General features: G+C 38.3%; 1 protein-coding gene across 2 annotated transcripts in view; it reads right to left on the reverse strand.

Annotated features, from left to right (window-relative positions):
• The window catches only part of MEGF11 (multiple EGF like domains 11), a 210,669-nt gene that overhangs the window by 180,385 nt on the left and 15,525 nt on the right, over positions 1-14,759 (reverse strand). For both annotated transcript variants that reach the window (XM_075044634.1, XM_075044633.1), the window contains exon 3: positions 7,927-8,019. In XM_075044634.1, the coding sequence (XP_074900735.1) occupies positions 7,927-8,019 (93 nt within the window). The remainder of the gene's footprint in view (positions 1-7,926; positions 8,020-14,759) is intronic.

Consider the following 14,759-nt stretch of genomic DNA (forward strand, 5'->3'; position numbering starts at 1 on the left):
TGCGCTCAAAGTTCAGTGGGGCTCTGCTTTGGGAGGGCAGGCTACTCTGTACACTCAGTTACAAACACCTCACGATTCTCTTGCTTTGGTACAGAACTTCCATGTGTAAGCCTGCTTGCTCCCAAAGGTACACACCCATCTCTGAAATCTAAATGTCTTTTCACACTCCCTTTTGAAGCATCCGTCCCTGACATACTGCCCTAACAATAGGCAATAAGTAAGTTTTTATACAACAAGGTTTGCCCGCAGCTTCCCTTACTGGTTTACAGCATGAATTCAGTGTTGGATTCAGAGAGCCATTACACTGATTTTCCAGAGAGACGCAGCATATACAATTGCCTAATGATTTGGTTATATGGAACACAGAATTTCCACACTGCTCATATACAGCTCACCAGGGGCTGGAGAGTGGGTAAATGCAAGGTGATATGCCCAGGTAGCCTCTCACCTCCTGTTTGTCAGCTATGATGTGCCTTAAAGCAACGTATATGCATAAAGATATCAACATTATAATCATACAATTGTTGGTTATTAATTATATAACATATAGACTTTTCAGTGTGTCATTTATCTAGATTAGGAAAGACTCCTTTTTGTATGTCTTTTATTCCAGCTAAGCACTTGAGGACCAGATCAATACAGGCATGTCTGTTGACCACTGCAGCTGACCACATAAACCCTAGCAGCCCCAGTCTATATCCACAGAGTCACTTTCTTTACAGTAATATAGAGAGAAAGTCTGTGTACATAGAAAAACTACACCAAGAGAAAGAGAAAGACTCCCAAAATGATGTTGCTACCTCAGGCCAATTTAGAAGACAAACCCTTAGCATGCAGCAGCCCCATCAGCTACTACTCTGGGTACAGATGGGAAGCATGGTTTTAACAGATCACCTGAATTTTATATGAATATTCACTCCAATACATAACTCATTATGGGCTTACCTCTTAAACCAAAGCAGCCAAACATGGAAAGAACTGGATGTTTCAACAGGAGGTGATTGTGGTAATACTGTAATGATTACATATAATTGTGCAGACTTATTCTGGTAACATTTTACATTTTAAAAAAATCTTTATTAGACAACTGGATGCCTGTTACACTACATACCCGAATTATTTTCTTATCACATCTGTATCCTCTGGTACTCACCTGTGTGGTAGGTCAAATCATCATCTCTGTCTAGAACTAAGGATCTGTTCAGATCACTGACTTGTATATCATGGTCTGCTCTGCAGGAGAGCTGGCATTACACTTGAACCTCTCTTTCTTGATGCTGGTGAAGCTGACAGTGGTTTTAGTTCATTGAAAGAAGTACCTGCCATTGCGCAGCCTGGTTGATACCTAGTAACTCTTGGTCCTTAAATGAGATCCTCATCATGCTGCTTTCCCCCCCTCATCTCTTAAGTTCCCATTCAGATAATGACTTAAGTATTACTCTAACTGAAATAACATGGGTTGTTCATTATTGACTTTAAAAGGACTATTCATATGCATGAAGTACATTGCTAGATCAAGCCTTAAGAGCAACGGCATGCACTGGAAGACAGAACTCCAGGGACTGGAGCACACAGAGTCAGGTCAGCTCAACTGACTCTTCAAAATCATTCAAAAGACGTAGTCTCAAAGGAAGGCTAGGACTGCTGGAGGGAAATGATCTGTCCCTACCTTGGCTTTAGACATGACCAGCTGCTTTAAGGAAAGAAGTCCTTTCCCACACTCTGACAGGGAAGATGAAGATGAAGGTGAAAGATAAAAGGACACAGGGTGCTGAATTTCTATTTTTCACTCACTTTAGTACAAGAGGTAGGACAACTGGCAACTGATCTATTCATCACAGTGAATCAGTGAATAGCATAGAAGAAGTACAGAAAGAAGTTTCTTCCCAAAGTAAATGCTGGATCTACTTTTCCTTTTCCAGAATCAACTGTTGCCCTTTGCTCAGTCCAGGTTCCTGTGGGAAAAGCCAAGGCTGATATGACTCTCATACCTTTCCATAAGCTTTCAGCACCTCCAAAGCAGTTAACTCATGGAAGCTTAGAGGATACTATTATATCTCTAAGAGAGTGAGGAGAAACTGCCACAAACAATTGAGTAGATATTAACAGCTTCAGCAAGTGATATTCCCGCCAAATGAAAAATGATGGATTAGCCCAGTTTAATGCAGCCAAATTATCTGTGTAAAAATACATACAGGACATGCTTCTGTGCTACTAACTGCACTGAACAGCAGCTTGTGTTTACATTTTTATTCCCTGGTTACAGGCTGTCCTGCGTAGGCTGGGCCCATGAAGATACGCTGCTACAGAGACTACTTAACACATGCAACCTGGGTACACAAGCCCAAGTGCGTGGGCCCAACATCCAGCAGAGGCAAAAATTAAACACAAGCTGTTTACCTGATTACACCAGTTCAGCAGCGGCTGGAGGGAGTTGAATATTTTTTAACTTTAAGGAAGAGCAAATTGTTAGAACTGAAAGAGACAGAAATCAATTCCACTCTGTAATTGCTACAGAAAGATGCTTGTAAGAGCCTCATTGGAGCTTGTTTTTATACATTTGCATCTCTTAGCACGATGTAGTTGTCACTGAGTCTGCAAATCACATCAAAATTAAGCTGTGATTTGAGCTTGGCTTAAATGAAAAGTATATTAAAACTTTAAAGTCCACATCCTATGGATATGAAATTCTGTTTCAGCTAAAGCAGTAAGTGAGCCTGGATCCCAGCTAAAGTCTCACAACTTTCAACAGATCTTTAGAAACTGCATCTAAACTCAACAACTGGAGCGGAAAATGAAATACATGGGCTTTGGTGGAAACAGAAACTCTGTACCCAGTTCTGTCACCACATTTAGCACTTAGATACAACAGTCACTGTGATACAAACCCAGACAGATAAGACAAATTCCCATGCAAGAAACATGGACAGATGTCCTTCAGGGACAGGCCCTGAATCTAAGTAGTGGCCGACTAAGTTTGAACAGCTGAGGTCTTGCACCTTTGCACCTCTTTGGTGGACCTTGGTGGTTTCCCAGTCAATCCTATCCTAAAAAACTGAGGACAAAAAATTAATGATTCCAGCAGATCAGTCCCTGACATTAGGCTGAATTTTGTTTTGAGCCCATATTCACAAACCAGAAATCTTTCCTTTGAACTTTATTTCTTTTTCAGAAATAGTTCAAAGCATTTTGAGAACATGGAAGCCAAAATCAAGCCTGAAAAACACCACAGACTCACTTTAAAATACTCTATTTTTCTCCTGAGATTTCTACTGTTGCTTTCCATAGCTTGTCAAGCAACCCCCCTCCAGATTTAGCAAAGTATCTGCAGTTCTCATTCATCACAAGTCTCAGAACTGAAGCACTCCAGCTGCTCTAGCGCTATACCCTTAAATGTGATCTTGCTGTGATGTTATACTTGCCTGTTGTTATGACCTTGGCTATTTTTGACAAAGAGATAAAGATGAAATAGGTTCTTGCTCTTAATGACAGTTTGTACAAAATATCCTTTCCAAAGAAAACTATGTTATCCATATGTGTACATTACTGATCAGCCTATGCCAGACAGCAATATTATAATCTCTCTCCCCCGGGTGACATAGCAGGAAGAAAGATGGTTTGGCATTGCTATGCCAACATCTCTTTAATTACACTTCAGGCAAGTACTACATTTTCTCCCGAAACTAATAGCAAAGCAAACATTTCAAAAACCACTTTATTTTTTTCATTACAAACTCTGTGTTTGTTTACTTTGAAATTTCAAACTGGCACACACAATTTTGGAAGGTTCTTGCTTTTAATTCAGGGCTCTTGCTCTGAACTTTCTTTTTCCTACCTGTTGTCCACAGTTTTGTGAATCCCCTACTAACCAGAAAGATTTATGTGATCTTCCTGGCAATGAAAAATGCTCATGAGAGTCAAAATGGTCTTCAATGATATTGCCTGGTGAGTTTTAACATTTTGAAAGAAAGACCACCTTATTCCTTATAGGCCTGATGAATTCAATGAGAGGCTTGTTTAGATTTCACTGGGGTCTGTTTAGCTGTTTCTTCAAAACTGACTCAGCAACATCCTTAAACACCTGTTTAATTTAAAGCACATGAAAAGTCCTACTCGTGTCAAGTTAAGGATATGCTTAAGTGCTTTGCTGGATCGGGGCCTAACGGCTTGCAAATACAGATGGCTATTATCAAGACCCAGAAGAGGCCAGGTAACCACCAACAGTCAATTATATTCCTACCAGAACTTCGAGCCAGTATATCATACTGTTTGAAGTTAATTGCTTTGAAATAATTGGACAGGTGAGCAGGTAAGTTCACACAGAGCATTTGCAATGTTCCTTTGTATTTAAAAAAACAACAGTGCAGATTGCATGGACAAAATGGGCATGATTTTAACAAAACAAGTTAAAAGGGAAGGGAAAAGGTATGGGTTTTTTTTAAAGACTTTTCCTTTTAATTTTTAGCATCATTAAAACCTTGAAAACATCTATTCAAGAGCTTCTTTAGTTAATACCTCATTACTTCTCTTTTTATTGTTATGGTAATCAAGGCTTAATATATTGCAGCTTTATAGCATGAAATCAAGGCTAGGCCTGTGGGCATCGACAGATGTACAACAGCATGCAGTAAAACACAGGTATAGAGGCATGCAGAGCTGAATATGGCACAGTGTTTTTTTATAATTGTTTAGTAATTCATCTCAAGTTATTTTAACCTTGACAACAGATGAACTCTAACATGTACCATGATCAGTCACTGGAAAGCTGCACTGAATAGCAAGGTTTGTGCTTGTTGTCTTACAGGCTGAGTTTTAGGAAAGCATGAAACAAAGTCTGAGAAAGACAATTAAATTGTTTGGATGACTACAGGCTGTAGCTGTAACTATTCAAAACATTTCACTGAGTATATTCTAGGCAAGGGAGAATTGTAACACTGGGAAACTGCATTTAACACCAAAACCTTGCCTCCCCATCTGTGCTCAGTGTCAGAATTCATACCCTCTCCTGGCATGGGCAGTCTTTGCAGCGCACCAAAAAAGAACATTTGGATCGGACTTCTGGTTATGAAGTGACATTTGGAACTTGTGCTGGAGCTCTGCTTATGGTTGAATTTCACCCATCAAATCAAATGAAAGTTATATATAACTTTTAGAAAGTTACAACGGTCTCGTCTGCAGGGTGTTGAAATACTATCTCAAAAAGAGTGACTGTCTCTAGATCTTTTCCAAGTAAACGACAACAGATGACCCCCAGTGTCAGGTAGGCTCCACTTCTCAATATTGTTTTCAGGAGAGATAATTCAGGAAACAGTTACAGCTCCTGGGACATTTTTCTAAATTTAAAGGGAGTGTTTTGGCTAGCAATCCCTTTCACAGTAAAATAGTTTCAAACAGCCAACATTAAAAGCAATATACCTGTGACTTAATAAAATCACTGATACTGGGGACCATACAGGAAAATTCTATGGCCCCACGGAGAGTGGGGTGGCATGCACACAGCCAACAGCTTCAGTTTATCCAGAGCACAGTCCTATAGGGCCAGCCATTCAGAAACATCCAACAAACGGTATTTGTCATTGCAAACATGTAACCTTCATAGTAGCTACCCAATATTAATGAAGCAACAGGAAGAAAGTAGGCACAGGTAATATATTATTCCAGTAGAAGTGAAAAATGTTTTCCGCATTATTACTGGATAACAGTAAGACATGACCTAATATGTGGATCATCAATGTATCTGAGAAATCCAGTTAACGTCAGTTAGGCAAAGGCTCCCAGCTTCTCTCTTCTCTCTTGGAAATACTTAGAGTAACAGTGTACTATATTCAGCTGATATCTGTTCTATATCTTTTAATTTAAACAAAGTCCCATAACAATAAAGAGGCCAGTCATCCAAAGTGTCAAGATGTCAAGAATAGTGTCAAGAATAAAGGTGAGCAGCATCCTCAGCTGCAGTAAAAGCTAACTTCTGTGAGGCCATTCCCACTTACAAGTATTACACTGGACAGTGCTTGTCAGATCAGACCTTAGGACAAGAATGCATGTTGCCCAGCTTATAACAAATGGAATGAAAGACAATGGGCACTATAGTCCAGCGAACACACTAATTATATTAATAAAATGAAAGCTTAAATTTTGAAGCTAATCCTGGGCTATCATTTATAAAAGTTAACAGGGCATATTTAATTTAGGAATTGGCTAACGCTTCTCTTTGCACCGCTGAAACCTCATAAATGAAATATACTGGATTGCTGCCCAGTGCGGAAATAAAAGTTATGAATAATGTTTCTATCTCAATCATTGTCAGTGCTTTAATATTCCTAATTACTTTAAAAAGCTAAATATTCAATATAGGAAAAACCTTCTTTTTCTTTTTATCTTCACTTGCAAGATTAGTGCAATTTAATAAGAGTCACTGAGTAGTTTTAGTCCACGAGACCCATATGTACTTTGATATCTTATCCTTTCATCTTCATTTTTACAGAGAATGGAGTGCTTGTTACTCTGTGTATGCATGTGTATATAAATGTATACATCTATATGTGTATGTCCATGTTGTCACAGTTGGGTTTTTTTAATTATTAACTTCTCTAAGAGCACATGCACTGTATAAATACTCACTGGCTGCTAGGTTAAACATATCTATTACTAAAATTAACCAGAATGAGTTCCTGAGATTCTATACAATATTTTACAATTAAAGGTACTATTTTTCTTTTTTAAGATTATTGTTATAGAAACATATTCAGTAAGTTATACTGCCCAATTTTTCCCTTGTCTACATGTCAGGTAATCCCAAAAGGTTGCTTCAAACCCCAAAGCATGGTGTTTCTTTCTGTCCTTCCTCCCTGTTCTCTCCCTATTGCCTTTTCTCCTGTAACTGAGAAGACTGCAGACAAAACACCAGTAACTTGACCAGAGGAGAGTCTGCCCCATTGACTTCAGCCTCTGGAGGTGTTTATCCCCGGTCACATTTAACTCCTATTATCTTCTAATGCCTGCCTTTATAGATCCCTTTGCTGTTATATTTTTGCCTGGTAATGATGCCTCTTCTTTAAGATTCCAATCAATTTGCGAGAAAGGGAGGAAGTAAAAGCAAAATGAAACATTCACTCAGTAAATGACTCACAGCATCTTTCTCGATGCAGCTTTATTTACTTGCCTGATGCACAAATAGACTTCATTTAACAAGCTTATTTCCGTTATGTCAATAATGTATTGGGCCTGTGTTACATAACATCTCTGATGTTTGTAGTGGAAAGAACACTAGCTGTTTCATTTCAGCATGAACTGATCACATAGACTTGAACTTATCATCACCAATTAAGAGAGTTTGACACACACAGTATCCCCAGCTGAAAGAACTGAAAGCCTCAACTGTGAATTAATTTCCTAGCAAAAGGTGCAGAACTCCCACCTCTACCATTTCCCTAACTTTTGCAGTATGGATAATTTAAGCTGTGGATTTCAAGTCAGAAGGTAGAATTTGGGCTGCATGAAAAGTCAATGGCAAAACTCCCACTGGCTTCAACAGGACAAGGATTGGGTCTAGAGAGAGTGCTTTCCAAACAACCCCAACTACTCCACCAAGTATTTAATGAAGAATGTGTTGTATTAAAGATTTAAGAGAGAAAAACTTCACAATAGACCTATATTATCTATACTGGTATCCTAATAACAGGACCGAAAGCATTAAGAGCAGCCTCTACTGCATTTAACATTTCTTTGTAAAAACAAGCAAAAAAAGGTGAACGTCATTATCATAGGAAAGCATATTATCACATATTAGTTGTTGCAAAATAACCAATGGACAACCTTCATTTTTCCACTTAAAGCATCAAAGTTCTAAGGCCACTGCTTTATTTAAGGCCCTTTTTTTTTAATAGCAGCATATATCTTTATCACGTTTTTGTAATCTTTACTCACCACTAGAGCAATCAGTACCTCCCCACCCTGGTTCACAATGACAAGTGTCAGGAGAAACACATCTTCCATGCACACACTCCTCTGTGCAGAGTGCTGTTAAGAAGAAACAATACACAGCATTGTAAACATATTAAGTGGCTGGTAAACATACAGTAAACTATGCCTTAGAGAGCAATATTTTGTTTAAAGATATTAAACAAAGCAAACACACAAAAAAGAATTACTTGCAAGATTTAATTAATACTAAGTGACCAAAATAAAATATAGGTCTCTTGACAGCGATAAACTAATTTATTACTTCAGCTCTTTGTAATGAAAAACTCTTAACACCAGAAATTACTTTGGTTAGCAGTTTTGCTTCATAATAAAATTTTTACCAAACTGACATTATTATTATATTACAGAATACCAGCTTCTTCTACTGCACTCAAGTTGCTACTGTTCATAAGATAAAATGGAGCTTGGTTTTGAAAGTATATTAACATCCAAAATAGACTTGTAAAAAATGGCTCAAGGAGAAGAAATAATTTTACTACATGATGTAGTAGCTATAAGTGCAGCCTTGTCTTTTCAAGGTCATCAAGTTTTCCATACCTACAGTGTGCCATATCTTATTTGTCCACTGTTGGATTATTACAGGTTCAATATCCTCAAGGTTCAAACTATGAAAAACTGGTTGGTTTTACTGTCTCACTTGCCAGTTGACTAGAGATATACATGGAAGAATCTCCTTTTCTTCTCCCTGAGTAGGAACAGCTCATGGTTTCAAGACTTTTCTTCTCCTGTGCTGCTTTGATGTCTGACTTACTTTCCAATGTATGCCAATATACCCATCACATACAAAGAAACTTGGACAAAACTGAGTATTTTAAAGGCTGAACTTTACTGCTTACTACCTTATTTCCATTTTACCACTTAGGACATTGCCAAAAACTCAGTGTGTCAGTGATTCAAACTGGATGGTTAAGCTGGAACGTATAATTTCCATCTAGACTAACATGTATGAGTTACTAATGAATATGATGTAGTAGCAATGAGATCACTATATTAAAATATATATACATACATATATAAAAGATACATCATATATATGATATATATCATATTTAACCTGTGTTTGTATATCCTGTGTTTTTGTAACAGATGGGAAATGTGGGTATTATGCTTACTTAACCAAGAACTGGCTGAAGCTGGACTACAAAAGACGTATTCGAAGATAAAGATTAATTCATTCCTGTCTAAAACAAGGCCAGCAAAGCTGATTTGGGAAGTAGCTTTGTGTTGCACTAGACCTGCATATGAAACACCCTTTCAGTTCCCAGGTACCTCATGGGCCAAATGTTTTCCACCAATGTCTTGTACATTTGAACAATTCCTGCTGTATTTGACATTCTGTTTGGACTACCAGATTGGACCATATCTTGAATCTGCACTCAAGCTGGCAACAGAGTTGATGGAAACATTTTGCTGGCTATTCTGTGTTTGGGTCATTGCAGACCAAACTCACTAAGCTATTCACAATGTATTTAAATCCAACTTCAAATCACAAGTGGACTTTGAATAAACCTATGGGACAAATCTTCCTGCTCTTTATCCATCAAATCACACGTGATCAGTGATTAGACTGTTGCCTTGTTATAACAACTGCAAGATCTTTCTAGATTAGTCATTTCCTTTCTAGGTTCGAAGCATGTCAAAAGTGCGATTTATTCTTATTTCATATCTTGTGTTTAGACAGTATTGCAGGGGGCATGAAATATTAATAGCTAATTCTCTAGTCGCTAATTGTCCTAATCTTTTGTGCATTTATTTTACTTGAGTTAGGGTTTCTGAAGACAGTGAGGCATCCTAGTCTACATCTGTAAGATGAAATTCAAGACAGGGTATTAGAAAAACTGGATTTTTCAATAAAGAATACACACCTTCATGCAATCATTTAAAAAAGGCTGGTTATCTATGACAAGAAGTCTACATACAGAACACCCACAAACTTATAATTTGTTATTAAAAGTAGAGAGCACTAAAAGATAGACATACAATATGGTGGGATAGGGACACTGAAAATTCTGCCCCATGTAGCTTTATCAAAGAATACAATTCTCATTGATGTAACTCTTACACATTAGTTTTACAAGAGGTATGGAAATTGAAACTGAGATTTTTCTGTTTCCTGTATGAACATTTACAATAATAAATCATTCTTACATGTAAAACGTGCAACTTTTTTATCCTTTTACCTTGGTCATGTTCTCAGGCCAAGGCATAATTTGTGAGCAAGAAGGTTGATGGTGGACTATTTCTCTTCCAAATAACAAAAGTCCTGCTCATGAATGGTCTAAATTTAGTTGATTTAGCCACACAAACATGTCACACCTTAACTATGTTAACATAAATATGAAATAATAATGACTAATTAAGCTAATAAAGTTTACTTAATCACTTGTCTATGGCCAAAAGTGCTGACTTTTGTAGTAGTGCTCCAGTCCCTTGGGAAGAGACTCAAGATAGTATTCCTCATTCTAAAGCAATCAGTAATATGCAAAATACAAAAAAGTACTATAGAGAACCTCATCTTTGTTTTTAGGTGTTTTGAAGTCCTGCATAGCTGAAGATGAGCAATTAAAGAAGCAAGTAAGGTAAAGACACTCCTTGGAACTGTGGGTTCTCTCATCTCTGGTTTAGTAACTTGCTAAACAAGCAGCTACAAGCTCACTAGCATATAGTCATTTAAAGCTGTGAAATTACACAGGAGTAATCCCATATGTGGGGGGGTCACAAAAATCCCCCCTTTTTAAAAGGGGAAGCTTTGATATAAGCCATTTTATTCAAAGAGGCAAATAATCAGACTCCTGCACTGTCTGATTTGAATCAGGCCTATAAAGGTCCATATAAAGGTCATATTAGGGTACAACTCTAAAGTTTTACCATAGCAAATTAAATTCTGAATTTCCCCTATAAAAGGGAAGTCTTGCCTTGCTCTAATCTTTAGAGTTTAAATTAATTTTTCATTCTATTAACATTCAACATAATAGGATACAATGGTCCCCAAGGCATTCTTCATAATATACTTTGTACAGTGGTTTGCAAATGATCTTACTAGTTAATGGAACTATAAAAATTACTTGCACATAAAGGTCAAGAAAAATAAAGATAAGTATATACTTTCTGACACTGTCCTGTTCAACACTCAGCTAAAGGCCCCTAGAGTAAAGAAAACTTGTGCTAATGCAAGGAATATAATTCCTCCCAGTGTAATAGCCCAAGCAGTTCAACCTTTGGAATTCCAGACTTTTTATGTCTGCATTTTCCCTTGACCAATTCTCTTGAACAATCCAGCACCTCATTGATCAGTTTATTATTAGCATTCTTGGCATGAGTTTAAGATCAATTTGTAGTTTCATTCAGCCTGGTAATAAAATGACCTACATCAAAACCCTGCCAAAATGCCATCTTTGTAGCAATGCGTTTAGCATGAGTTATTTGGCCATATGCAAGGTTACACAGCAACTGCTCCTTATCATGGAATAAAGTCAACAAAAGGGTTCCGTAACTATTCATTTGATGCTTATCACTTACTTTATAATTACAAACAGTGCTTTTTTTAACATATAAGGTCAGTCCTCAGGGAAATAGATCTAAAGATTAAACTCTTTTCACACCTGAAATGACTGCATAGATTTCTCTAACACTAGCACTTATTTTTTCATTGTTGTCTTGAATTTGAATTTAGATATATTAAATGGGTTGTCTGTGTCTCCTGTCTACAATGGTATGAAATAGCCTGGACGTTGTTATTGAGGAGTACACTGCTAAGTGGAGCAGACTCCTGCCTGGACAATACTTTAATTGCAGAGTTACTTCAACTGAGTGGCACCACAGTTATTTTTTCCCAGACAAAAGCAGCCACAGGCCATGAATGGGGAGCTACTCTGTATTCCTTGCTGCTGCATTCCTCTGTATGGATCCAAACTATGACTTTGCAGGGTTTAACCCTGCTGTACCACACTGTTTATATACACTGTTATACCCTGCTCATCACTACATTATCAACCCATTCACTTCTTGTACTCCATTAAGCAACATAACTAACACCTGCCACAATTACTTTCTTAGCCTCTTTCCTAGAGGTGAATGTGCATTTAGAGAAGAGTTTCATTCTAGGGACATAAGTATGGAGTGATTTAGCTTGGGAAAGTTTTGTTAGCTTGTCCAAAACCATAACTTGTGTACTTATTTCACAAAAGGAAGAGTCAAAAAAAAGGTGTCTTGTGCTTGTGATGGAATACAGTAACATTTGCAGTGGTCCTTTGAACCTGGAGGAGTGCACAGCCACTGACCCAGCAACTTCCATCTCCCTCCCACTTCAGCTGGTGGAGCTTTGCTGTGCCAGATAAGCAACATACCTTCAAAACAGAGACCAGTATAATTACAAAGTCTAGAAGAACTCAGTGCAGAAAGCAGAAAACAGGCTTCATTGACTGTGCTTATTCATAGCAGCGTGTGCTGCTGAAGAGATGTGCTGGAGTGTTCTGTACAAGCTAGAGTTTCCTGGGCTCTGTGGACCTTCTGCCCAGAGATTGTAGCACAGCCAGGAGGTGATGGAAAGCATAAATAAATGTAGATACACTATAAAAATGGAAAATATTGCTAAATGAAGATACAGATGCTACTATATGAGAGCACAATGAGAAATTCAGACACTCTCTTAGAACTACACAGAACAAACTGGTCTATCGTGACTGCACACATAGCAAAAGGACATTGCCCCATGACTGCAAGTTCTTCAAAATACTTTTCTTTTCTCTGCCCTAGCTTAGGCAGTCTCTGCCAGTATTTCTTCACTATACACTGATCTCACCCAAACTCTGACCAATGATGTCATATATCTGCTGTGAACCAAAGGTAGACCTGCATTTTTTCTATTATGTTGCTGGTATTTTAACTTCAGGTCATCTAACCAGTTTGCCCCACGCTTGATAGTTGTTGGACTACACAAAGAAGAAATTTAATGGAAAAAGTGATGCCTTCCTTCACTATTTAATATGTGTCCCTGGAACAATTTGGGCCATTTTAGCACATTCCTCCAGTCCCTCATGCCACTTTTAGGGGAAAGAATAATTTTGTCAGGTGAAATAGCAGTTATCTCATGGCCAGTGGTTTCAGATAATGCAGAGAGGTCAAAGAAGATGAAAAAAGATGAAAAAGATGCTTGCCCCTAATCCATTAGGAATCTATTCACTCAGGGCCACTCTGGTGTTTCCATCTTAATGTACTGGCCTGAATCCAGGTTGTGCTGAGTCTACGATATTAGCTTCATTAGATAAGCCTGTAGTCAGCTTTTGGCTAGATTCTCTTAGAATGTACTCAGAAAGGGAGGTTTGATAGTAGAAGAAAGATGACTACACCTAATGCATGTAGGTAGGTTTTCCTCATTCTTAGATTATTGCTTATTTGTGGAACGGAAGATTCCCTCTCTAAATCACTGACTTTCCGTCACAAATCATGCCAATTAGATGGTTTCCTGGATAATTGTTTCAATGAAGTGGGATAATAGTTCTTTGCATTGCTTAATGTCTATTTCTGTGGCCATCACTCAGGATACATCCATTAATTTATCACCTTGGATAGCACTTTAATGCAGGGTTTAGCAACTTTAATAGATGAAGATATGAAGAGATCTCAAAGCCTGCTCAGGCTTTGAGGAATTTATTGTTTCAGTGTATGGCAACCCTTTTCATCTCCCTCTTGGTATCCAATGAAAGTACTAATAAAAAAATACAAAACCAAGGAGATCAATGTGAGCAAAGGAAAGATGAGACTGATGCAGATCATATAACAGCAACGGGTCGCAAGATCAAATCCTTTTCCTGTGGGTGCAATTCCATCACATTTTTTTGGCAGATTTGGAACTAGAGACTATGCATCTATGCAACCAGAGCAGAATCAATGGTCTTTCTTGTCACCTGGGACATGGGGAGTCTCTGACCATTGCCTTATTGATCTGTTCAAGATAGCAGCTAGGTTGTGTTATCCTCAGTCTTGACACCCTGCCAAAGCTTAGGGAGTAGGCTATGCCAGAGAGGACTTGTGAAAGTCTGAAGTAAAAGAATTGAGGAGATGATACATTTTGAGGATTTTGTCTCCTCCCAGGAGCAGAATCTGACATATGTCACTGTCATCATTGACAAAATATCAGTAAATCCCTATATGAATCTGCTAGGAGATGAAAATTTGTTAATAAGCATAAAATCTAAGATAGTTTTAGTTCAGATTTCTATTACGAGATAAATGGCAATCTGAGGCTCTGATGACTAATGAGAAGGTAAACACAGGACCTGCCACGCTGTTGTCATGGCGTCCCAGGCGGATGACATGGGCTAGTTTACAGGTCCTGGAATAATTCCAGCCAGACCTCGGTGTTTCAGACTCTCAGGTTCCTCACAGCAGGAATGCTCAACAGTTTACTGATTACTGCAGGATCTGGCACTGATGAGAATCTAGCTTAGTTCATGTTGCAATCTATTGCCTGCTGTAGGCCTTACTCTAGGGAGTGGTTAGGGATATAAACTGTGCCAGGGGAAGGTCAAGGTAGAGAAGAGACTGCCATTTTTTCTACGTGCCCTGAGAAAAGCAAGACTGGTGGAGCACTTTTTAGAATTGCAGTCTGGTTGGTTCTGAGGAACAGCTGAGCTGGAGCAGCACATCCCTGACAAGGGAATGGCATCGTATCCGTGACCATAAAATAGTACCAGTGACAGTAATAGAGGAGAAGGTTAGAGCCCTGCAGAAGGAGAGGTCGATAGGAGTCACACATTTAACAGACTCCTTGTGTC

The sequence above is a fragment of the Buteo buteo genome, chromosome 13 (assembly GCF_964188355.1).
Source record: "Buteo buteo chromosome 13, bButBut1.hap1.1, whole genome shotgun sequence".
Lineage (NCBI taxonomy): Eukaryota > Metazoa > Chordata > Aves > Accipitriformes > Accipitridae > Buteo > Buteo buteo.